Source organism: Apteryx rowi, unplaced genomic scaffold (assembly GCF_003343035.1).
Source record: "Apteryx rowi isolate R43461 unplaced genomic scaffold, aptRow1 scaffold_24, whole genome shotgun sequence".
In the NCBI taxonomy this organism is placed as follows: Eukaryota; Metazoa; Chordata; class Aves; order Apterygiformes; family Apterygidae; genus Apteryx; species Apteryx rowi.
In genome coordinates this window covers 4,869,703-4,893,514 of record NW_020448752.1, presented here as the reverse complement: position 1 = coordinate 4,893,514, position 23,812 = coordinate 4,869,703, and the positions used below count along the sequence as shown (strand labels likewise).

At 46.8% G+C, this 23,812-nt stretch overlaps 1 protein-coding gene across 1 annotated transcript; it reads right to left on the bottom strand.

Annotated features, from left to right (window-relative positions):
* Positions 1–445: 445 nt before the first annotated feature.
* LOC112966362 (rho GTPase-activating protein 20-like) lies at positions 446–22,452 on the bottom strand. The gene is made up of 15 exons (XM_026066378.1): positions 22,393–22,452; positions 21,358–21,440; positions 16,543–16,713; positions 15,771–15,920; positions 14,165–14,206; positions 13,344–13,428; positions 12,375–12,452; positions 11,085–11,151; positions 9,173–9,361; positions 8,541–8,716; positions 7,896–8,057; positions 6,591–6,700; positions 5,541–5,730; positions 4,780–4,897; positions 446–4,170 (listed from the first exon to the last, which is right to left on the bottom strand). Exons 2-15 carry the CDS (start codon positions 21,435–21,437, stop codon positions 2,441–2,443), a joined length of 3,348 nt encoding a protein of 1,115 aa, XP_025922163.1. The 5' UTR covers positions 21,438–21,440; positions 22,393–22,452; the 3' UTR covers positions 446–2,440.
* Between the last annotated feature and the right edge of the window lie 1,360 nt (positions 22,453–23,812).

Genomic DNA, 23,812 nt, shown 5'->3' with positions numbered 1-23,812 from the left:
GTGCCGCAGCCGCTGCGCTACCCGAATACTGCAGCATCAGGCTACCTGCGCCCTCCCTGACCTGGAGGCAACTCGCACTCATTCAAGCAGCAYGGAAGGAGATTCATACGTATTTAGCTAGCTCTTTTTGTGGCGGAGGGGGTTTTTATACTGTCAGAACAGCAGTGACGTTATCTACCAACCTCCCATTCGCACGCTGTGGGCAGATCCAGTCCCACTGCGAGGGCCTCAGACACCGGGGGCTATAGAGGAGAAAGGGAGCTAGACCAGGGCTCCTCTGGGTGTGCGGCCCTGTGCTGCGGGCGGGTGCTGCCCGGAGCCTGGATGGGTGCTGGAGGACTTGGAAATGCTGCTTTGCCAGCACCCACCCAAGCGCAGAAGAGGGAAAACGAGAGTGAGGGGAACGAATGCAATTACCAGACCACACTGACAAACAAACTTGTGTCTCTTTTATTGAAATAGTTACAACCRTAGCTTTGGAAAAAAGATGGTGAATGCCTCTTTAGTGTTCATCTGTGAGGGAAATGATGGCAGGTGGTTTGTATTACAATTATATACACCTTTCATCATACACAGGCCACCAAGGTGAGCTGGGACAGAGGGTGCCACAGTGGGTGAGTTAAAAACTCTGCATATATCAAACTGAATTGTGGTTTTGCTTTGGTCCTCCCTCGGCCCCTGATGGGGCATTCAATGGCATGAATTGGGGGTGCTGGCCCAGCTTCCAGTCACGGACTGTCGGAGGCAGGTGGAAGATCAGTGCAGGCAACTGCTGCTTATTGAGCCATTTTACAGAGGTGGCTTCCCCACCTACGTGGGGAACCCACGGCAGGTGTTTGGAGCTTGGAGAACGGCTATGGTAGACACTCAGCTGCTTGCAGGGGGCACTTGCTCCACAAGGATCAGCTCTCAGTCATTGTGGTTCAAGTATTTCTTTTGTCTGTCTTCACCCATTCACTGTTAATTGAGTAAAAGGGGTGTCTCTCTGAGAGAAACCAACTTAGAAAACTTTCATATGAAACATCCCTAACCTTTGAGACTTCTCCTATTGCTTTCTTAACACCTAACAAACTAATGTGGCTGCCTCAACTTCTTTTTAAAGCTCAGCTGGCAGCATCATAGCCCTCCAAGCAAGTCCCATCATGGCTGAAGCTCTTGGGTCTGAGTGGACTCACAGGGATGCTCCAGAAGGGCACTGGCTGCATTTCTTTTGGGGTGCAACACAAGCCACCTTGTTAGCACATCCCTGCCTGGCACTTGTCCATACCTAACACTGCTGGAGCTCACTGGGCCGTGTACTTTGCTGAGTGGGAACTCATTACTATTCTGAGACAGCATTAGTATTGTTGAAGCCTGGATAGTCTCGGCTTTATGGGCTGACAGCTTTCTGGCCAGATGGGACTTCRCTTCAGCATCCACTTGACAACACTCTCAACTACTTCCACAGCTCCTTGACTTCTTGCTAAAGCCAAATCCTACTTAACACTCTCCCCCCCCTGCCACTCCCCTGACTAGGGATTTGATTAGGATCTCTATCCACACTGCCTCTGAAAAGAGCCTTCTGAAATTTCACCATCACCAAAAATAATGTCATCTTTCCTAGGATTAGAAGGACCAGCTACTCCCAGGGGAGACCACAGAAGATAAATGTTCATTGCTCTGCTGAAATGACTGAGCTAGAGTTCTTTGTAGCAGCTGTGGCTCTGCCAAATGCTAGCTTTGGGAGAGGTAGGAGAAAAGAGAATTAATGCATAATTAATTGGGGAGAAAAGGAATTGCGGCGTAAAAAGATTACCAATGGTTTCTGACAGTGGAAGCTGGGCCTTGGGCTCCATTTGGTGTTTCTGGAGCACAGCCTCAAGCAGTAATGAACACAAGTAGTGAGCTAGACCACTGTGGGACAAAAGGAAAGTGAGAAGAGAGAAGTAGCAGTGATTTCTGGGGTGGAGGTGAAGGGCCTTCCTTTGGATGAATGGTGGTGATGAACAGTGAATAGTGGAGAATTTTGTGCAAGCTTAAAGACAATTGTTAACTAATTCTGATGGAGTTTTAGCTGCCCCAGTTCTCCAGTCATCCACACACACTAATGACTGGAGAAAACAAAGCAGAGTTTCTCCTTCCCCCCTTTAAAAAGAAAAGGAGTAAGACTCTGTAGGTCAGCTAATTCAGGGACAGAGTCTGGTGGCATTCAGCCCACTCAATACCCAGTCAATTAAGTGTCTTCAGTAGAAAAAGGGTGTAAAGAAAAAATAAAGAACAAAAAACCCCCTCCCAAACCCAAACAAATGTTAAACCCCAACATTACTTACACATTAGTGTCACTTTACACTTACTGCCCCATGCAGCCTGTTAGATTCTTCACACCTTGGTCATATCTTACAGAATATTTTCTGCTGCACATACACACAAAAAAATATTCAGTTCTCCCACAACTGTCTCCCTAGACAAATGTCTCTTCTGCAAATGCCACTGTATCATGCTCCTCTGTGGCCACCTCTGCTGGTGGCGGGCTCCTGAGCCACTCCACCCTGCTCCGAAGGAGTTCATTCTCCACCGCTTCTGCCTCCGTCACATGGCAGTTCTGGGTTTCGTCATGCTTGAAATATTCCCTGACAGTGTTTCGAATGGAAGCTGGGAGAATGATGCGGATGGTGTGGCTGAACGTGTTGAAGCCCTTGCTCTGGGTTGGCGCCTGCGCCATTTCCACTGGCTTGCTCTCCAGTTCCTTGGGAGTGGAGGCACTTTGAGGGCTGGCTTTGTGCTCTGTCTGCAGGGACGGGGTTGTTGGTCCATGGTGGTTGCGCCTGGAGACGGACTGCAGGACTAGGGGGGTGTTCTGCCCATAGAAGACTGTCTGGGGGATATGGACTCTTACAGTCTGTAAGCTCTTGGACAGGCTTTGCTCACCGCTGCTGCTGGCCGAGTCACTGTTGCTGGTGTTCACCGGGAATCTCTCCTCTTCTACTGGAGACCCCCAAGAGCTTTCTTTATTTGGGGCCATGTAAAAAGTTATCTTGGTGCGCTTCAGGCTCTCCTGGCTTGGAGGGGAGGCATCAGTACTTTTGATCTCAATGTGTTTCACTGCCTTCTCCCTATGCTGCTGGGGGCTGATCTGTGGGGATTTCTCACCAGCTGGGCTGAGAACCGGGTGCTCAGGATTTTGTTCAAAGTCCTTGAAATAATCCAGGCTCCTGAGCACTGGGCCAGGGCCCCCTATACACCTCAGCTGTCTCTCCTCTTCTTCCCAGTCAATGTCAGTCAGCAGGCTTCCCGTGGCTGCTCTGCTGACGGACGCAAAACTTCTCACTTCCCCAGAGCAACGGCTGCTCTCTGCAGCCTTGGGTACACACTCATGGGAAGTGTCCAGGTCACAGGGATGCAAAGGCGATGTCAGGGACTTGTGCCACTCTTTCAGGGACCTCTTGGCAACCTTGGGGGACACAGCATGGAGCCTGGCAGATGTCCCGAACATGAAAGGCAGGGATGAGACATCTGTGGGACTAATAGCTGATGACTCTGAGCAGTAGGAGAAAGCACTGTCTAAGGAGCTCAGTGAGGAAGCGGATGGGGAGGTGGTGGTAGAGGACAGGCTAGAAAAGCTGGACCTGTTGGACAGGCTAGATTTCTGAAGGCTGAGCTTCTTCACTGTAGAGCTGGTCTGAGGCGATCGCCAGAAGTTCTGCCTGGTCTTATTAACCCCAGGGCTTAGGCCTTCATCAATCAACTTCTGGCTTTCCACCTGCAGCTGCTTGAACCTGTGGATGTAGTCGGTATGGCTGTGCATGATGGTGGCATCGCAGCTGGACTGACGGGCCACTGGCTCGTGGCTCTGGGCAGGAAGCTGGGAGCTGAGGCAGACGCTGGGCTCCGATGAGCACCGATCCCTGGCTGGGCTGAGGGAGCGTATTGAGCCGATGGAGCAGAAGGAGCCCTCCTCTTCCAGGAGGTCATAGCTGTCTGCGCTGGCGTTCTTCCGAGCTTTGCTTTGGTAGCAAGCTGTGATCTCGCTGAACAAGTCCCAATCTTCCTGCTCCTCATCCAGTAACAAGCTGCTGGATGGTTCAAAAATGGCATCTGTTTCAGGCACCAGGTGGTGCTTTGGTCCTTCTGGGTCACAAGCAGAAAACTCCAGCTCATCGGAGGAATCATCATGCTGAGCCAAGCCTATGCCTGGGGCAGAGAGTGCAAATTAATCTGTTGCCTATGTCTCCTAACCCAATACAGTGCCTTACAACCACAACAGGGAAATATTATCAACTCCATTTTGCAGATGGGAAAACAAAGATTCATGATTTTCCCAGAGACTAGAGGAGAACTGAGAACACCACCAAAAATTCTGGCTTGATGACCTGAGCTTTCACTGCTAGTCTGCATTCATAGGACAATTTAACAGAGATGATTGGATCTCTTTCCATTCAACCACTTGGTTTAACTTTAGAAAACTAATTTGGAAGAAAAGGTCGCTGAGATATGCATTGCTAAGACTATTCTAAACTCCTGTGGTGGTACTCTAAGCTGGAAGGGCTAGCTGGAATAGATGGAACAGCAGCCACGGAGAAAGACAACCATGTTCAGGGACACACTAAAGGTGGTTTACTTCAGCCCTCAGCTTTCCCCTTGCTTCCTGCCTGTGCCTGACAGGAAAAACCAAAACTGACTGTTTTTCAATGGTTTTCCTTAGTAGAGAGGTGAAGGGAAAGCAAACTCTTTCACATGAGGAGTTTACCTATTTTTAGAAGATTTCAAACATTCCTGGAAGACACAGTGCCATCAACTTACCTAGGGAGTCCCCTGAGTTTTTGGACTTCTTTTTGTCTGGTCTTTGAAACAAGGAAGCAATGTCACCTCCAAAAATCTCTGCTGAGTTTTCAATCAGGAACTGCACTAACATGGCCACCTGTCAAAGACATGAATTCCTGGAGTCAGTTTCAAGAATATACAGCCAGTTATACAAAACAAGTCAAATCAGCCCTGAGAGGCATCTCAGATGCCTTTTCTCAGACAAAGATGTAATTTCCTACAGAACCTTTTGCTCAAGAAGCTGTGAAGTATTCGGCGACACTTCTGTATTAACCACACCTGGGGCGAGAAGCTGAACTACATGAACTGGTAAAGTGAGCCTGGTATGGCATGTTCTGTGTTTTTCCTTACTATTCACAACACCTCATAAACTACAAGTAATTTTTCCCCCCTCTGATGCACTGTCATTTCATTGTTTAGCTTCTCTCTGCTAGACAGCTTTAGATCCAGCCGAAGTGGCAGTGTCTAACATAAGCTGCTCCATCTTTCCTGTGAATGCTTGCCCAGAAGGCAAGCTCACCTGGTAAAGCAGCCACAGCTCCTCCTTCTGCCTTGGATAAACTGAGCAGCTAAGTTCCCCTACCAGCATGGGTGATGTTGGGTAGGGGAAAGGATGAAGCTGCTCAGCTGGCAGTGTCGCTGATCCTATGCCTCCTTTTAGTCTACAAAAGGAATACTGTGCCCATAAAAAGCTGTATAAAGGAAAGACCATCATGGGGCCAAGCCTACAAAAAAATTACCTTCTTTGTAGACCTGCTCTCCTCTTCAGGCCCAGTGGGACTAGGTAGCCACAGCATATTGGGTGCTATGCAAAGAGCCAGGTTAAAGGCATTCATCTGATTCACACCCGAATTCTGCTCAATGTGATGTAGGACTCCAAAGAGGTGTCTGAGTAAAATGAGGTTGGCCTCCGGGAGTTGATTAACGAGACTGTGCAGGGAGAGGAAACAAAGGCAAACAAGGTTGTTCATAAAAATCTGGTCTCCGAATATCAGAAATTGCTTCCCAAAGCTTTTGCCCGCTTCTGCTTTTTTGTCACTCCCCTCCACCAACTTGGGAGCCACAACTTTACATCCATATTGCCCAGCCTCTCTGCTTCCGGAGGCTGAAGGACCAAGGATGGCTACTCAGGGCATGAGGGAAGACGTCCACAGTGCCTTGGCCAAGTAGAGAGCACCCGGTGGGGATGCACAYGAGGCAATGCCCTTGCCTGTGTTCCAGCTACAGAGACAACGGAGGAGGAGACCCAGGTTCAAAAACTGAGCTGAGCCATCGACAGGACGAGATTTATTCCAATGCATATCCCACATGATGCTAACAGACTATCCCTGCTCAGGGCAGCAGTCCTAAGGCAGTAAAGCCATTTTCAACATCCCAGTCTCCACCCTGGAAGGCCTATTTCTTCTAATGGCCAACATGGCAATCAATCAGCTTTGTTTTGTGCACATAAAATTTTTTACCATTGTTAAGGATCTAATTCCACTAATATCTGCTGTACTCCTGGTGGCTGAATTACTGTGGTTTTTCAGTTTGCTCGTTCTGGTAGTTTGAACTGGTCACCAGAAAAGAATTTTTTAATGACTTTTTTTTTTTTTTGCCAGAAATGTTAGCAATGTTCATAAAAGATTACTGAAAGGAAAATATTCTGACCAGTGACACTGTCAAACAGCAAGAGCTCTGCTGTGGCCTGGAGCCACATCAGGAGTCTCCCAGAACATGATGTCTATGCTTAAGGCCACATGCTCCCCCTTCTCCCACCAAAAGAAGCTTTTACAAAGGCTTTTACAAACCTTTTGATGGCTTCAATCTTATGTGCCCGATTTTCTGTGTCCACAGCTTCCATCCACAGTCCGTGCATGTCTGAGGATAGAACACTGTCAGGTATATTTCGGAGAAAATCCTGAATTAAATATATATATGCAGAGCAGTCTGGTCAGTTTTGAATTTCTTGTGTTGGTTTCATGATGCATAAAGTCAGTGTTTATTCATATTAAGCATAAGATAAAATGAGATACGACACAAATACATTTCTCCTCCCCTCCCCACTCCTACCAAGCTGTCCTCTGGGCTCTTCATTTGCAGCACTGCAAAGCCTTGTCTGCAGTTTGTGCTGGAAGAGGGTGAACAGTCAACCCTCACGCCCTGCCCCTTCTCAGACAGGATTGCTCTCTGTATTATAACAGTAAAGGACTAATATCTATGTATTATAGTCCTGTTCTAAACATTTCTAGCAATGGAGATTGTTGCCACTTTTCTCAGGGGACTATTTAACAACTTAACATGTGTCTCTTGTTGGAAAGTGCCTGAATATCTTCCCAGTGAACAGTTTGCTGTACTAGGCCAAGTGCAAGAAACAGGGATGTTTATTGATATTTCAGGTTCCTGAATTGTTCTAGCCAGATTTAATTGCCAGTGCAAGTGACAGGCTTTTCCTTATTAAAGCTTGGGTCTTACCCCAAGTTCAAACAAACCCTTCACGTGGATTTGGGAGCAGTTTTCTCTCATGCTTGCTGGCTGATTAGAGGGTGAAGGCTCAGGGTCTGGTTAGTACAGGCTGCCTTTTAGCATGGCCTCTCTGCTGGGGCATGCAGAGCAGTCGCACTCAGATGGAGTCACACTCCTTCGACGTCTCCCTGCAGTCTCCTCTGTGTGTCCAGAAAGGACAAAGAGCAGCTGTGGTGCTGTCCCCATAAGGCTTCATACCTATGTGAGCACAGCATCTGAACTGTTGAGCCCAGACTCTGGCATGCTGTTTTGCCCTGTGAGATAACTTATGCATGAATACCATGGTTATCTCGGAGGTTAGACACTACCACACTCTGCGGCAGGAGGCTGTTTTGTACAGGGAGGTGCAAAATGAAACCCTGGCCTGAGGGCCAATGCACATATCTGCATGTTGAAACAACCACCTTCAGGTCAGACAGATACCTTTGTGCACATAGATGGACCAAGCCATCAGGTGAGAACATGCTTGGCTGGAAAATGTTTTGTCCCCCCCACAAATCTCCCCTCCCCGCAAAGGCTTGTGTTGCTTCCTTACTAAAAGAAAGAAGGTATGACTAGCCTGGACAGCTGAGTTACTTGGCCAGACATACCGTGATGACTGCTGCAGCCACAAAGACTGACTCTCCATCCACCTGGACATCATCTCCAGAGTTCAGTTTCTCTTTCAGTTCCTTGCAAGTCTTAGCATTGGCAGATCGTCTGAAAATACCCCTGGTAGAGGGACCTTCGTGGTACAGCAGGAGCAGCATATCCTAAGAAAAAGCCCAGTTATACTTAAAAGCTTAATGTTCTACCCTATTGCTTGAGTGCATTATGCCTCACATATAATTTTAGGGTAAGATTTATCATGACTGAACCAGGAACAAGAGTCCATGTGGGTGCTCTTATCCTGTGGCAATTGTGAGTTCAGTTGATTCTGGTAGTGAAGGAGGTCTAGGCTATGTAGCATTGGTTAGTCCATTGTCATTGTCCCTTGTTAGGTTGTGATGACCTGTTTGGAGACGCCCACTGAAACAGGATGGACATCTCTGCAGGAAGTGGTATAGATGATGCAGCAGGAGATGCAGGAAGGGATGCTTTCACCCCAGCTACTGAGCTGGATCTGAACCACAGGCAAATGCTGTTCTTCATCCCCATCCAATCCCATAAATATCAGAGATGATTTTAAAGTCCTGGCTAAACAGGTAGTACACACAAAGTTTATGCCAGGACATACAGCCCAGGCTGCTCCTTACCATGATCGGCTTGGGAAGGATCCCATCAGGACAGACAGAGGACAGAGACAGGCCAAAGAGTTTCCGTGGGGTGGTGGGCGACTGGGAAGGAGGACTGCCCGTGGGCGTACTGGTACTGCGGCGCAGGGCCCAGTCAATCAAGGACTTCTTCCTCTTGGTGTGTTTCTGCAACGATTCTGAAACAAAACACAGACCTTTGTTACACGTGTCTCTCCTTCCTACTGGCCAGCAAGCAATCTACAGCTGCAGACAAGGTTCCCAGCAACGCAAGGACTTTCTGCCATTGCCTGGTGAATGAGTACAATCTAAATGGGGATGGTCAGACAATACACAGCAGTGAAACCACTGGTTCATCTTTCAACCATCAGCACTACCATTACTCACTCACTGTTCTTCAGGGAGTCTTGCTGTCTGTTCAATGTAAGAATAGCTTGCTATTGAAAGCTATTCAAGGACTGAACGCTAGTTCTGAACTAGCTTTGACAAATTCAGCCCCCCTGCAATTCCTTCCTCTTTGCATACACTCAGGTGTGAGAGCCACTTGGTGTAAGTGTGTCATGTAGGAGGACTTCAGTATTGCCATGGAGAGCAGCAGTCTCTGCCTCATCATAAGACATTACTTCAGCCCCTACCTCTCCTCAGCTGCATTGAAGCTTGGAGCCTGGGTTTCAGGACAAACTGGCACTGTTTTTCCTTCGGGAGCTGATCAAGGAGGGGAGCCTCTGTCCCATCAGCCAGGAGGGTGTTATTGTTGGTTCCTTGTTGCTGGTCGACAGAATTTCGGAGACAGTTCAATGCGATGCTGAAAGGATGCTCGTGCCCTGTTGAGTAAAGAGGGGCATAAAGGGCAGGCAAAGGTGCAGATACGTCTGTCAGAGATGCAAGCAGCAGCTTACGTGCATCTAACGGCTTTGGATTAGATGCTGGGTAGATCAGAGGGTACTTCTTTGCTTCCACTCTGGCTGGATCCTAAATGGTGGGCCGCTTAGTGCAAGTATGAGCTGCCTGTCGGGACCATCAGTGCTACCTCGCTCTGACCCAGCAGAAAGGCCATGAGGACAAGACCCTCATGATCTTTTGGCCTGGTCCCTGACAGATGTGCAAACTCTCAAGAAAGTATTTTAAAAAAGAACAAACCTAAAACACCACAAACATTCTCAGAAGAACTAATTAAAGTGTTCTGAATTTTAGGAAAAGTTCAAATCAGGCTTGATTTGTATTTTATCTTAATGTCTCATCCCTAAATATGATTCCATCATCGAATCAAACATAATAATACAATTTGTTATGAATTACTATAGGAAAAAAACAAGAGATACCTTTTACATGCTTACCCAAAGTAAAAATGCTGCCTAATTTTAATTGTATATTTAATCTTATTTTGCTGTCTTGTTTTTGCCAAAAATGCACATATGAAAACTATTATCATCATCATCGGCAAACTTCAGCTTTGGTGATCTTCATGCTGAATGCCTAGTGCTTAACAAACAAAATTTGTTTCATTTTAAAATGTTTTGTTGTATTTCTAAAATCATCTCTTACAAATCTCCAGAACTCTCTTCCATTTTAGCTGTCTTCAAACCCCTGTACCTGCACATCTATTTTTCCCTCAAGCCTCAGAAGTGTCTATAACTTAAAAAGCAATCGTTAAAAAAAGGAACTTTTCAAATAGACAGACTGCAAAGGGCATTGCCCCAAATGGCCCATCTCTCCTTCTGAGGTTAGATCAGATGCTAAAGACCCTCATGAAACAAATTGGGTGTTTAACATGACATGACATCTTGCATGGAAAACAGCTTCCTTGTTTGTGAACTGGAATGCAATGAAAAAAAAAAAATACCCCCAAAAGGAGGATAAATGTGTTAGCTTCTTAATTAGAGGCTTAAAAGTCACCAGTGAATCCATTTAAAAATTCTGCTTCCTTCAGCTACCAAACTGCTTTCACCTGGACCTAACATGTCCCTGGTAAATGGCAACCTAACTGCGATGACTTGTTTTGCTTTTGGTAGGGCCTGAATGCAAAGTGCTGGAAGGTGTCAGGAGTCGCTATGCCTGACAGACGCCAGTGGGTGCCTCCGTCACCGCGTCGTGACCGTGGAGTGAGGAGGCCCCAGGCCCTGAGCACGCCACTCTGTGACCTTGGACCAGAAGCCACGGGGACGGGAGCGGGCAGGCCTCGAGGCATGCCCTGCCTGCAGCCCCTTGCATCGCAGCTGCTGCACAGATGCAGCTTCTCAGGCCAGCCTAAAGGACTCCTGCATATATGGGGCATCTACTGAAGAGTGGCACCAGGAGCTGTCTTCCAGAACTTGCTTGAAAAAGGGAGGTGAACACGAAGAAAAGCTTCAAAGATGCTACCATCCCTTGATTAAACACGGATCCTGAGACCATAAGCCAAGTGACAAAACAGCTTGACACAGCCCCCCTATCATTGCTTCTTTCAGGGAAGAGTGCAGTTTGAGATGCTTCTCTGGCATACAAACCAGTGTCATTTATCACTTATTCTAGTGGTGGTACAACTGAGGGAAATGGGAAAGCTCTTACCAATGAGAGGGTAAGCAGGGTCATCTTTTCCCGAGATCACCCAGAGGTGGTGGTCGTTTGTTCTACCCTGGAAATTGAGGGACAGAGAAGAGAAAAAAATTAGGTCAAGGGGGCCAGGATGAGGGTCTGAGAGGCTGCGCACCAGGCAGGAAGCAACGGATAGAGATAATGGCTGAGCGGGCCAAGGGGCAGGAAGCGCGTGGCCATCTCCGGGACCGTGGTGCGGCTGGGAGGGACGGGTGTGCCTGTCTGACACGCAGCGGAAGGGGAAAGGTTCAGGAGACGGAGGGATTGGGAGCTGGCAGGATGTAAACCCACGTTAAGGTTTCCTGAATGTCCACCCAGCAGGCTCCGATTCAGGAAATCCATTGACACACTGAGCAAAGCACCAGCAGTGGAGTCCTGGTGCTTGCTCAGAAATGTCAGCGTCCTTCACGAAGCGCAATACCATTTTCCACCTCAACAGGCCAAAGCATTTAGCTGTTGCTGCCAGGTCAGGTTACAAATCTGCCTATTTGGGTTCCTACCATCCCAAGTATTTCCTACATCCCCTTGCATGACAAAGCACAGCCACACTTGTATGATGTATTGTCCTCGTATGTTCTGTGAGCTGAAGAAAGGTGAGAAAGATTCATCTCCCTCTCAAGGTTGGGGAGTTATAGAGTATGATCAGCCTCATGTTCATAAAACCATACATGAGCATATGACACAACAGAAGTGATTTTGCAGGGGGTTGGACTAGATGATCTCCAGAGGTCCCTTCCAACCTCAGCGATTCTGTGATTCTGTGATTTTCTTAATATGTGGTGAGAATGAGGCTTCCCAGGACTATTTCAGCAATACATTGCACAGCCCTCCTTGGTATTGAACTGCTGGGACACTATCAGAGCCCCCTGTTAAATACTGTAATTGACGGACCACTGGGAAAAGGGAAATGGGAATGGGAAAAGGTTTGTCTGATAACAGCACTGATTTGCTCAGTCATTTGATGGCTACATTAATAATCCTTTGACTCAAGACTAATGCTGAGCACAAGCTTTGAAGTCTTCTGAAATCCAAAGGACTTCATTACACAAGGCCTGAGTTTAATGTAGGCATGTAAGCATGCCTGTGTTTCTGATTTTTTGTATCCACACAACCAGTTTGCTTCATCTTGTAGTCAAGAGAATATTAATGCCTTAAAGTTTAACTACAGCAAATCTAGACTTCTCCACGTCTGCACTATCCCATAAACCAGACGTTGCCAGCCTCTCAAGCTAAGACCTGGCAGACTATACAATAGTCACTTACAGGAAGTCCAAGCTGTTCAAGTGTCTTCTTGATCACACTGTCTACAGTTTCCACATTGGACACATTGACTGTGGTACTCTAGAAAGGAAAACAAAGAAAATACAGTAAGCTGATAAAAAGGCATGAAGTTTGATTGCAGTTTCTTGTAGCTTGAAAATCAGGGGAAAATGTCACTAATCTGTCTACTGACTGCCTTTACTAAATGCTGATGGTTAGAAGAGTTGTGCTAATTCAAACTACACTGGAATCATTGTTAAAGGTGATGGCTATGCAGTGTGAAAACTGTTCCCAGCTACTTCTATCACGGGCTTATTACAGCATCCAAAGGCTTCACCCAGTGGAAATCACAGGAACTGGGTAGCGTTCAGATGCTGCATTTGATCACATTGGTAGTTGACTGATAGTAGTGCCACTGTCACTCCAAAGGGTGAGCATGGCACTAATAAATCAAGAGTGCCTGGCGTCCTTCTCTGGGAGAAGAGTCACCAGGAGGTGAAGGTGACCGACTAAGCTTGGCATGAAGCCTAGAAATGTACGCTAGTTATATGAAGAGACAAGAACACATTCCAGTATATGAATTCAGGAGAACACTCCAGTGACTCTTTCACGATTAATATCCTCAACTTACTGCATTGAAAATAGGAATTACTGGGCACTTAACCACAAACCATCACCAATTATGAAGTAAAGCAGAAGGAAAAGAGGGAGGAAGCCAAATGCAAAGAATAATCTTAAGAATTAACTGTTCTTTGGTAAGGGTCTGACTACCTCCCGATTTCCTAAACAAAACTCTCTGAGTGAGCTTCCAGCAGGAAGTATGCAGCTGCACACTCTCTAAAACCTTTGCAGGCGGGAGTTGTGTTTTAAACGGGGATATCAGCAGCAGCATCACAGCCCTGTCTGCCTTCCCCCACCTCACAGATCTCCATGTAGTATTGGCCTGATGGGCAAGTTCTTAGTTTTACTTACAGAAGAACAGTTATCGGCATCCTGCACAAAGATCTGAAGGGCTAGAGTCTTCAGGTATTCATTCCGTTTTGTCTCACTGATATGCCTGAATGTCAAAGGAAAGGGGAGGAATATAATTTCCCAGCAGAACCCAAGAACAACCCTAAGATTTGGATCCAAGAGGTCCGAGTGACCTGCTCCTTGGCAGTATAATAATAAAGACTAATTATGCCAGTAATAACATGCATAGTTCATAGTGTGGTCATATGCTCTTACTGGCTTATTTATCTTTCTTTGAGGCCCCAGAAAAGAAAAACCCCACATGGCAATACTTTAATGCAGAGGTGCCTAGTGTAATAGCTTCCAGCATCCTTATGGTAATGTTCTCCACAAATTCGGAGACAACTTCTTCCCCTCTTTGTACCTACACAAACACTTCTGCCTGGATGTTACTGGAAACAACACTTAAAATCATAGTATTAGAAAAAACTGGAGCCTCTAGATGCCATGAAATATGATCAAACCAAAAACCATCTAAAGAATCAATATCATTTGTGACATTTCGATAGCAATTAGCAAAGCCAACATCTAGCTCCAAAGGAAAAAAACGTGCTCCAAAAATGTTATCTTCTGGTGGATTTAATCTTTTCTGGACTGTCAAAACCAATTTTTCTTTCACCAAGGGATTCTACATTCAGGTTTCAAAAGGGGATTTTTTTTCAAATGGCAGCTAGGCACTTAATGTTCTGAAAATCAGAGGTGATTTGATATCTAGCATTTACATTTCTTCTGAGGACTGTAGAAGAGCCACCCAGAAGGAGGATGAAAGGAGTGTCACTTACCATAGTAATGTGGAGAGCCACCGTTCCTTCACGTCAGCTGAGCTGAAGATAAAAAGAGAGGCAGATCATCAAGTAAGTGCTGAGTGGTTAATAGTCTTTGGAAACTCTACCCAGTTTCACTTATATATAGCTGCAAGTCAAAGTTCCTTCCTGCAAAGCCCAGGAACAAAAGCACAGTCTTTTCCTGGTTCTGTTCTATTTTAATGAATAACAACAATAATAATATTAAAAAATCCCAGCAACAAACTGGATTACATTTCCTGCCCAGGCTGACAAGTGTTCAGATAAGAAATGAATATCTTTCTATGATGCTGGAGTTAACTCATCTTGCGGGCCTTTAATATTTTTGCAACGACCTTTAATTATTATTTTTTTCTACTGCTATTTCCTTTCCAACATCTGCAGTTCCTAGAAGCTTCTGCTGCCAACACAGGTTACTCAGGTCTCAGTGACGTGAAGAAAAGGGGACTGCTGTTGAGTTTGGATTAAAACATGTCTGCTTACATGTCAGAGCATGAGTCCTAAGGCCAGGATCAATCACACAGGAGGGACCAGCCTGGCTTTTGAACATGATGAGACAGTGCGTGTGAAATGAGAGTGTGGTTCCCGTTTCTTTTTCCACGGAGGCAGCTGCCCCACGGAAGCAGCAGGAGCTCCCAGACTGGCCGCACTGTCCAGCCGTACCAGCCATACCCTGGGGACAGAAGGACCCTTGAAGACTGATGGCCTCTCTGCCTCGCAAAGCAGAGGATGGAGCAGAGACGCCTGACCTAACAGAGACCTGAGCCTCCTGTGGATACACCAACTTTATATTCAATCTAGCCATGCTACACAGAGTTCAAGCTAATTAAAAACTTACCTGCTTTTTGGTGAGCCCTCTTAGCTCAGGCACAACACTAGGTTAGTCTTTTAGATGTCATCTGGACATGATCTGGCTATTATCTAGCCTGTTCCATGCCCCCCCGCCTTCCTATCTTGGGGGTTAGCAAAGACTAAGCAAGCTCTGGACTGTGCTGCTTGTGCAGATCCATCCTGAAGAACCTCTCCATCTTTACAAGCTGTTGCTGCGGGCTTGGGACAGCCTGTCGGACAACTGCAGGAAGGTGGTTKGCCCAGGAGCTGCCCATGTCATACTAGTGGTGGATAAAGGATTTAATCCTGGCACAAGGCCATCTGGCATTTTTCATGGGCGTAACTAACCTGCTCTTCATAATGAAAAATTCTCAAACTAGGGCTAATCTTGTACAGAAGTGGCTGCTGGCAGTTGCTGAAACAACATACTTGTAGGTTACACAATGGCACAGCTGGCTTGCTATAGCAGATTTGGATGTGCTGTTCCAGGACGTTCTGCTGCAGGGTTAGCCCTCACTAGAACAACACTTGCAAGGCTCAGACCTCTAGTTTAAAAGGCTCTCAGGGACCAGCATGCAGATATAATTTTAAGATGACTGTCTCCCAAGATCTAAGTTTTTCCCGCACTGCTAAATGTTAGCAGAAGTCCTATACTCAACAGGGCCATACACCCTCAGTCATCACTTGGCTTGATGCATGGAGGACTTGGGCAGCTGCCAGGCTGCAAACAGAGGACTGGTGTCTGATGTGATACCTGAAGGTGACAACATAGTTGGTGGTAGGCCAGCCGATGACAAATGAATTCTCAGGACTCATCTTTTTCTCTGTTACTTCGCAGAGACAGGTGCTGGTCCATATTTCACTCAGATGCACCTGCTTTTTCAGCTTCAAGCTGGAGGAGGATCTGAAATTCAAATCAAGGATTTCTTAGGCCAGATCCTAACATCTAGACCTCCACAGTCTGGTCACACCATCTTCTAATCACGCAGATGTAGCGACAGCAACAGCCCCCAAAAGGTAAATGTCTGGGCATGTGCAGGCACTACCAGAAGGTTTTGCAAGTTGATTTTGGGGTTGGCGGCTGCAGTGGGACAGCTGTGGCTTACAGCAGTGTGATTCACTAGAGCCACAGGCAGGCAGATGGYGATTCAGGCTAATTACTGGCTATGCTGTCTTTCTAATAACTGAAGTCACCCAAGCTGTTCACTTATGTGTTATATGAAACCCTGGCAGAAGTGGTCAGACCAGGAATCAGTTTTCTGCACTCGCTGTCTCCTGTCCTCGTGCTATTTCTTCAAGAAGCCACATAAGAAAAAGGGAAAATTACTTAGATAACCTTTTCCTTCAGGAAAACGTTGTGAAACATTAATACCAAGAGGAATTTCTGGAGGTGAAAGGGAGGGGATGCCACATTTTAGAGCCAAGTTTGAAAAGAAGGGTTGTTCTGGTGCCTGCTCCACAAATAGCGCAGAGTCGAGCCGCAACCGGAGGTACTGGGAGAATGAGCGAGTGTGAATTCCTCTTACTTGGACTTGGCGATGATCAGCGCATCACTGAACAAGATAAAGTGTCTCTCCTGGGTCTGCAGGCCCATGGTTAGCTGTACTCGCTCGTCCAGGATGAAAGTAGAGCCCGGGCTGCTGCACACCCCACTTGGCAGCCCATTGTCCGAACGGGGGGAGGAGAGGGTAGTTTCCCTGCAGGAGGAAGAAAAATCATAAGATTTTGTCAGTAAGTCTTTCCCATAAGGGTTCATGACTAACACTGGACACAAGTGACTTTGTTTTGGAACAGCTTGATAGCCTAGTGCTTCTCCCAGCACTGCCCCTGTTGCTCTCAACTGTGAACTGCATTTGCCTGCCTCTGCCCAATTAATTTCATCAGCCACAAGCCAATGTGAATACCTACACCAAATCTGGAGGGGTTAAGCTGCTCAAATGTTCATTTTTGAGTCATTTCCCACTCAAGCAAAACACTTACCCCCTGCTTGGGCGTATGAGTTGTGACTCAAAAAGAAGATGGAAAATGACTGGCAATCCCTGGCTTGTGGCACCATTCAACACAGAGCGGTGAGGGAATGCATGGCTTTTTCATTTCTACCCATGTTGTCTGTCTGTATTGAACTGCTTGTCAATGCAAGGGCTGCAGCGCAAAGAAAATGAACTGCATGTACTCGTCTAATTCCAGCCATCTGATTCTGATTTGCCTGGCTGAAATCCAGCAACTTGTGTTTCTGCTGAGACTGATTTAGGTGCTGGCCATTTCCAAAAAAAAACGATGGCTGCTGCATGTTGATTGAAGTCAACAAGCGGTCATTGGGATTAAACCAGATCCTCTCTCTGTGCTCTCCCCAGTTGTGACAGCCGCTTGTCTCCCTGCTCTCCTCCCAGGGCGTCCTGCCCTGCCAGCCCCGCTCTGCGCTCTGGCTTGCACGGCAGCCCTGGCACTACGACAGGTCCACGCTGCCACGTCCTGGGTCCGCCCGTGCTTCGGAGGTGGGATTGCACTGAACAAATAAGCAATAGTTCTTTGCCGAGAGACCTTGTTTGTGGGCCTGGTCCCGAATGGATTTGCTAACCTCTGAGAAATGGCTTTGGATTTAAGTAGACAGAAAGACACAGAGCTCCTCCTATCCCTACACACACACAAGAATGTGCATCTTGTCTGCAGGCAAGGGCACATGTGGACAGGTATCTGCCTTTCCTCCACCCCTCGGCAATACTGTTCTAATCTGAACGTAGTCCCAACGCTAATAAACGAAAAAACACATGAGCTTTAAGTGTAGCGTTTTCAGCGTTGCTAGCCTAACTCAGTTTCCACTGGCCTCAGAAATAAGCAGCTTTGATTTCATGGGACTGAGGTTAAAGCTATTCATTAGAAGCTTTTGAAAATCATCCTCTGGTCACAGAAACACCTGCACTCTCGCAGGCAGAAATCCGCTCTTCCCACCTCACCCCTAGCAAGTGCTTGCTTGGCTTCTGCAGCCGCTGCCACTACAAATGAGAAAAAAAAAATCACCTTTAAACTTGCTGTTAAAAGCTTCCCATGTGCCGCACTCGAGCAGTGGGAGCCACACCATTGCTCAAGCTCGGCAGTGGATTTCCTAGTGTTGGAGGAGTTACACAGCTTTGTAAACACAACAGCAGGAGAGCAAAAAGTTTCACCAACGCTCTGGTGGCCTAAGCAAAGATGGCATCATACCAGCTCCCTTCAGAGCAATCCATCATGAGAAACGTTTAAAGCTCCCCTCCCTCACAAGGATATTCTCCGGCCAAATAAAGTCAAGAATTTGTTTCTTCCCTTTCCTTTTTTTTTTTTTTAGTGCAAGCTGGGGGCAGGGAGGAACGGCAAAGAAGCCACATCACTTGGCCAGGAGACAACTGAATGAAAACAAATTCTGCCCTTTGTTTTAAACGATCCTATGAGATTGGTTCCTGCATGGATGTTTCAGAAAAGCCGGATGTACCCTGCAGCAATTACCTATGGAGTGACAAAAAAGGGGTGCTCTTTAGGAGGGCTGGTCATGGCCAAAACGTAAGTCAGTCCAATGTTGTCATCTTTTTCTTATAAGGAAAAGAAAAAAAAAAAAAAACAAGCTAAGCAAATCCCTCAGGAAATGTTATTTATAAGACCGTTATCAGATCAAGGCAAACAGGAGCATGGGATGCCCTCATCCATGTCTAATAGTTACACGATGCTGCAGGAGGAAAAAGGGATGGAACCGAAGGGGATTTGACCCCCACCGAAGGACCAAGGAGCTTGGCTCATGGCTAGCACTTGATATTTCAGCAGAAGATTTGCAGGTCTGGTGTGTCTGTACTTGACTCTGTCTGTCAACACTCCTGGTGCTTTATATCTGAAGGAACGAAAGTCAACAGAGCACTGGATGGCTCCAGGGTTGCGGGCAAAAGAGGGAGCTTTTCCCATCAAGTTCACCACTTAAGCCGTCCGCACAAGCTGGTAGTGAGGGAAAGCTGCTGTCACTTGACAGGGGACATCAGTCTCCCGGAGCAGGGCCAAGTCCTAGCGGGTGTCCCATCAAATCACCAGAACTGATGCTGTGCTACACGGTGCTAATAGAGAGCTGACAGACTCCTTAGCGTCCCCCCAAAAGCTGTTCCCAGCCTCCACACACTCCCAGAGGAATCTGTGTCCGGAAACGGCCGAATCTCAAAACCAGCCCTTCCCACTGGTGATCCCAGCAGACAGAGCAGGGAACGGACAGATCTCCCGTGGTGAGTCCCCGCACGGACACGCTGGGGTGGAACAGCAGAACGCTCATCAGGGATGGAGGCAGCCGCAGTGCCGATACGAGAGGCAGCGAGTGCCACATCATGCCTGTGTCCTGCTGCACCTTCCCAACACACCTTGGCGGTCCTGCACCTGCTCTGAAGGCAGGTATTTTTGCTCCAGGGCTGTCGTTCTGTCAACAAGACCTGTGGTCAAGGCAGTATTATTGCCTGGCCTTCCTCTCCCTGGAACAGCTCCTTCCAGATCTTTCATGGTTGGGGGTAATTTACAGCCTCTTTCTCTTTAATTTAAATTAAATCTCAGCCCCTTATTGCAGTCAGAGCCCAGGGGATGGGTCTGACTCTGCTCTCACCCAAACCAACCGACGCTGGCAGAGCACAGGCAGGCCCACACAGGGCTTCTCTTCACCAAGGTCCTCTATTTTCACACTTCCCAATTCTGCTTCTCACCCGCAGCCACACACTCCTGGCACTGATGGCCCAGGACAGAGGACCCCTTCACATAATGCTCTGCACTGGGCCACTTCTGTCTCCAAAGTTTGTTTCTGTCTCTCCTTCCTCTGACATCAGTTGTTTCATTTCTTAGGGCACCTCTGTTTCTGTTTCTCATACCATTGCCCATTGCTGGTGAGATGGTAGACTAAACAGCAATGAATCCATCAGCTAAACATTCATTGACTGTCCAGCCAGAACAACACAGGGAAGCTTGTCTCCTTTGCAGTCTAGCAAGAGGAGCTGCAATAGTGCTGCTTCTGCTGTTTGCAGGCATAGGGGATATATATATATATATTTAAGGGAAAATCTCTTATTCTTTTTAGGGGGCATGGCTTCCCAAACAACAAACCAGCATGCATTTGTGTAGATGATGATGAGTGACCTGGTCATTGCATCTCAGGAGAAGAGTGCCCTGGATTTTGGGTCTGTGAGCTGTGGCTCATCGCTCCTGCCTGGTGGGAGCGCACCGGCTTCCCTACAGCCACGATGCCCTGCCCAGGCGAAAGGGAGACAGTGTGGGCTTCCAGCTGAGTGTGAATTTGGGGAAAAACTCCCAGCTGACAATTCAGGAGACTAGGTCCTCTTCTTACCTAGAGACCAAGCATGACAGTGCAGACAGAGCCACACTGGCCCTGCAAGCTCTGAACACGCCTCTGCTTGAAAATTTTGCTAAGTCAATGGGCTGATGGGGATGAGGGCACACGACAGAAAAGCCAGGAGAGCAGTCAGGAACACTGGAAGATCTGTTACTCATTTACACTTGGACTGTACAGAGCATTTCATACCCTGATGGCAGGGAATGGCTCTGCACTGCAAGGGATGGAGGAAGGGCCCTTCGTCAGCCAGTCCCTGTGCCGCTCTCGGGGCCGCACGGGTGATGCCTGTGCTGCAGGCATGCACATGCAGCAGTGCAAACACCCCACTTAGGTAAGAAAGAGAAGTGTCAGAGCTAATTTATCCCAGCTACAACAATAGAGAAACACACCGTAGAAACCTGCACACTTTGCAGTCCCTGATTTTACCTGGGTGCCTCTGCGCTGTGCAGTACTGGGCAGGTAGATGTATAGCTGGATGTGATGAGCATCAAACACCTAGACCTAATCTTGTCTGCTTTGAAATTAATCAGCTAACCTTGCAGACGTCTCCACCCTGTTCTCCTTGAAGGCCACTCATTCTGTGGGGAACAGCGTGTCTTGTCACTGGCAGTCGACTCTTGGCCTCTCGAACCGGGCTGCTACGGGTAACCAAATACTGTCRTGTGTGCAGCCAGTGGCACACAGAGTTCACCTTCGCTATGGCTATTTTTCCATAAGGGTCAGATTCTTATCTCTGCTATAAAGCTACAAACCCAGAGTAACTCCACTAAGCTCACTGGAGTTATTCTGGTTTACATCTCTGTAATGGAGATTGTTGTCTGGCACTATACATTCTCTGTACTACATTCTTAAAGCATGTTCCAGCAAATCAGAAAATCTTCCATATCTGTCCACACAAAAATTACCCTTGATATTGTGAACTGAATTAGAAAAGCAGTTTGGGTTTGGTCTGTATAAGCAGAAAGGTAAAAATAAGGGGTCAAAAAGACATTTCCTCTACCTGGGATGGTATTTTGACTTGCTGAGAGCTTTAGTAATGGCAGAAGGGGTAGATCGTCTTCTTTGGACTATGGGCTTCATTTTCTGTAAGAGAAAAATACATTCCCGTTAGCATGGCCACCTGGGAAGCAGCCCTGCTTATTGCACTCTACAAGTTTTCTTTTTATCTGTTAACACACACTGAACCTCACCACTGAAGGCCACAATCTGTGCTCTCAGAGACACTTCCTTCCTTTCCTTACTATTAAAACACCTGTCAACTCTCACATTTATGTGGGACATTCAAGATCTTCCTAACTGGAAATGCTTCCCATTTTCACAGCCAAAGTTCAAAGTAATGGCATGAAATTGAGCAGAGAAAAAACTCAGGCTGAAGGTCAGGAAAAATTTCCTAACGCTCATGTCTTGTAGACAGTGGAATAGTCTGCTAAGGAAAGGTATGGAAATGCCATTTAAAACTGGACTCGACAAAGTTATGGGCAGCATACAATACTGCAGGAGCAATATTTTATGGTCTAAAGGAATGGATGAGGTTACCTAATATATTTTTTTCCATCTTTAATTTCCATGACTTACAGATTCAGCAGCTAGACTGTTATTAAGCCCCTCTCCAGGTTATGTAACCTCAAGAAACTCATCTTTTTTTAACAGTCTTAGCCACAAAGTCTTGTATGACACACAAATGAGGTGACTATAATGGTAAGACTTGTCAGTACCTTAAATATTAACCACATTATCGTGACATTCTTATGATGTTAGAGGAAGGTATTATCCCCATTTCACTGATGGAAAGCCCAAGAACAAAGTGATTACAGGGAATGTGGGTGTTCAACGCATTGGATTTGATTTTTCTGAGCAGACAGAAAGGTTGGTTGGAGGTGTTGTTTGTTTGAAGCACGGTTCTTGCTCACTTTTGCTGGAGCTGAAAGGGCTCCCCACTTCTATAAATCTGTCTCCATGGGATTTATGTCAGGAATCCAGAGAATTAAGAACAGGTCATTAGTGACCACCTCAAAAGTTGATTGAAGTGATTTACCAAGCTTCGGAAAGGAAACTGTGGCAGAGGCGGGTGAGGAATCCGGTTGCCAGGGCGGCATCACACACTCCTACTCATGTCCCGTCTCGTTTACCAGACACCTTGGACTTCTGCAACAAAGGTCCAGGGAATCCTACAGGCAAGAGCTCGCCATAACACAGATCTCTGATTCACTGCCTGATCACATCCATCTGTGCGCTCTGAAGCACAGATGACCTTGAGAAAAAGAGTATATGATGAAATAATTCAAAGTTGGAGTGGGGTTGCAAGAACAATTTAATTAAGTCATTTCCTAAAGCCTGAATGCTCAGCTTTGCAACATCAGTAACATTCTTTTAAGTAGTCTTGTGTGTACATGTAYATATGTAGATGGAGAGGCAGATGGATAGCAATTTCTCCCTCATTCTCTGATTTGACCTTGCCAAGCAAAGATCTAAGCCTGTCTTAGGGTGTTTCACAGAGAGAACTGAATAAAAATAACACCAGCTCAAAAATGTCTGTTTTAAAAAAAAGGAGAGGGTACTGAGAGGGAACATCTGGCTTTGAGAGGTGCCTCAGTAAGACAAAACGTCCTTACAAAATATGATACAGTAAAGCGGCTGTCATGCAGTATATTTGGGAAGGAAGAGACGGTGGGTGTGGTGGGAAACCCCGGGCAGCTGTCAGCTGCAGAGGCCACTTGAACGAACGCAGTGGGCACGCAGGAGACGTGAGGCATCTTTGGGCCAGGGGCATTGTGGTATCACCTGGAATGGCATTGCAATAATACCTTGCAAGTGATAGTATCTCTGTTCCCAGGGATCCTACAGCACATAAAAACCTTACTGCAGGGAAAGGAATCATTTTGGTCTCCCCAGAACTGTAGTTTCCTCTGTGGTACAACTTGGTTAGGAATACCAACAACATACATAACATGAGTTTAGTGCAGAAGGTCATTTACCCAGAATAAATATCAGGGGAAAAATCAGACGGTCAGGATTTCATTACCCAGCTGATAGAGAAAAAGTTCTGGTGTATGTTTTCTTCTGATCATAAGAATGATTTCAGACTATATCTGAATGATGGCAAGCATGCCCTCCAAGAAGCTGTGCTCGTGCCCACCCATTGCATTTCTCCAGAGGAGTCTGGTGACCTTTTCATTGGCACCACTTCCAGCAGCCACTGGACTACCAGTGAAGGTCTCCCAGTCAAGGTAGAGCCTTGGGTTTCCCGTGAAATGCTGTGACTGCAAGACACAAGTTACTCCCCACACTCAATCTCCAGATAAAATACTGAGATTATCAGTTGCATGGATGTCCAGTTGCCTGATCCAAAACAGACTTCAGACAAATTAGAAAATAGCCTTCCAAGCCCTCAGCCAAAGTCTGTGCTACCCCAGCCAACCACATATCCTTGGCAGGACACCACTGAGACGATGGTC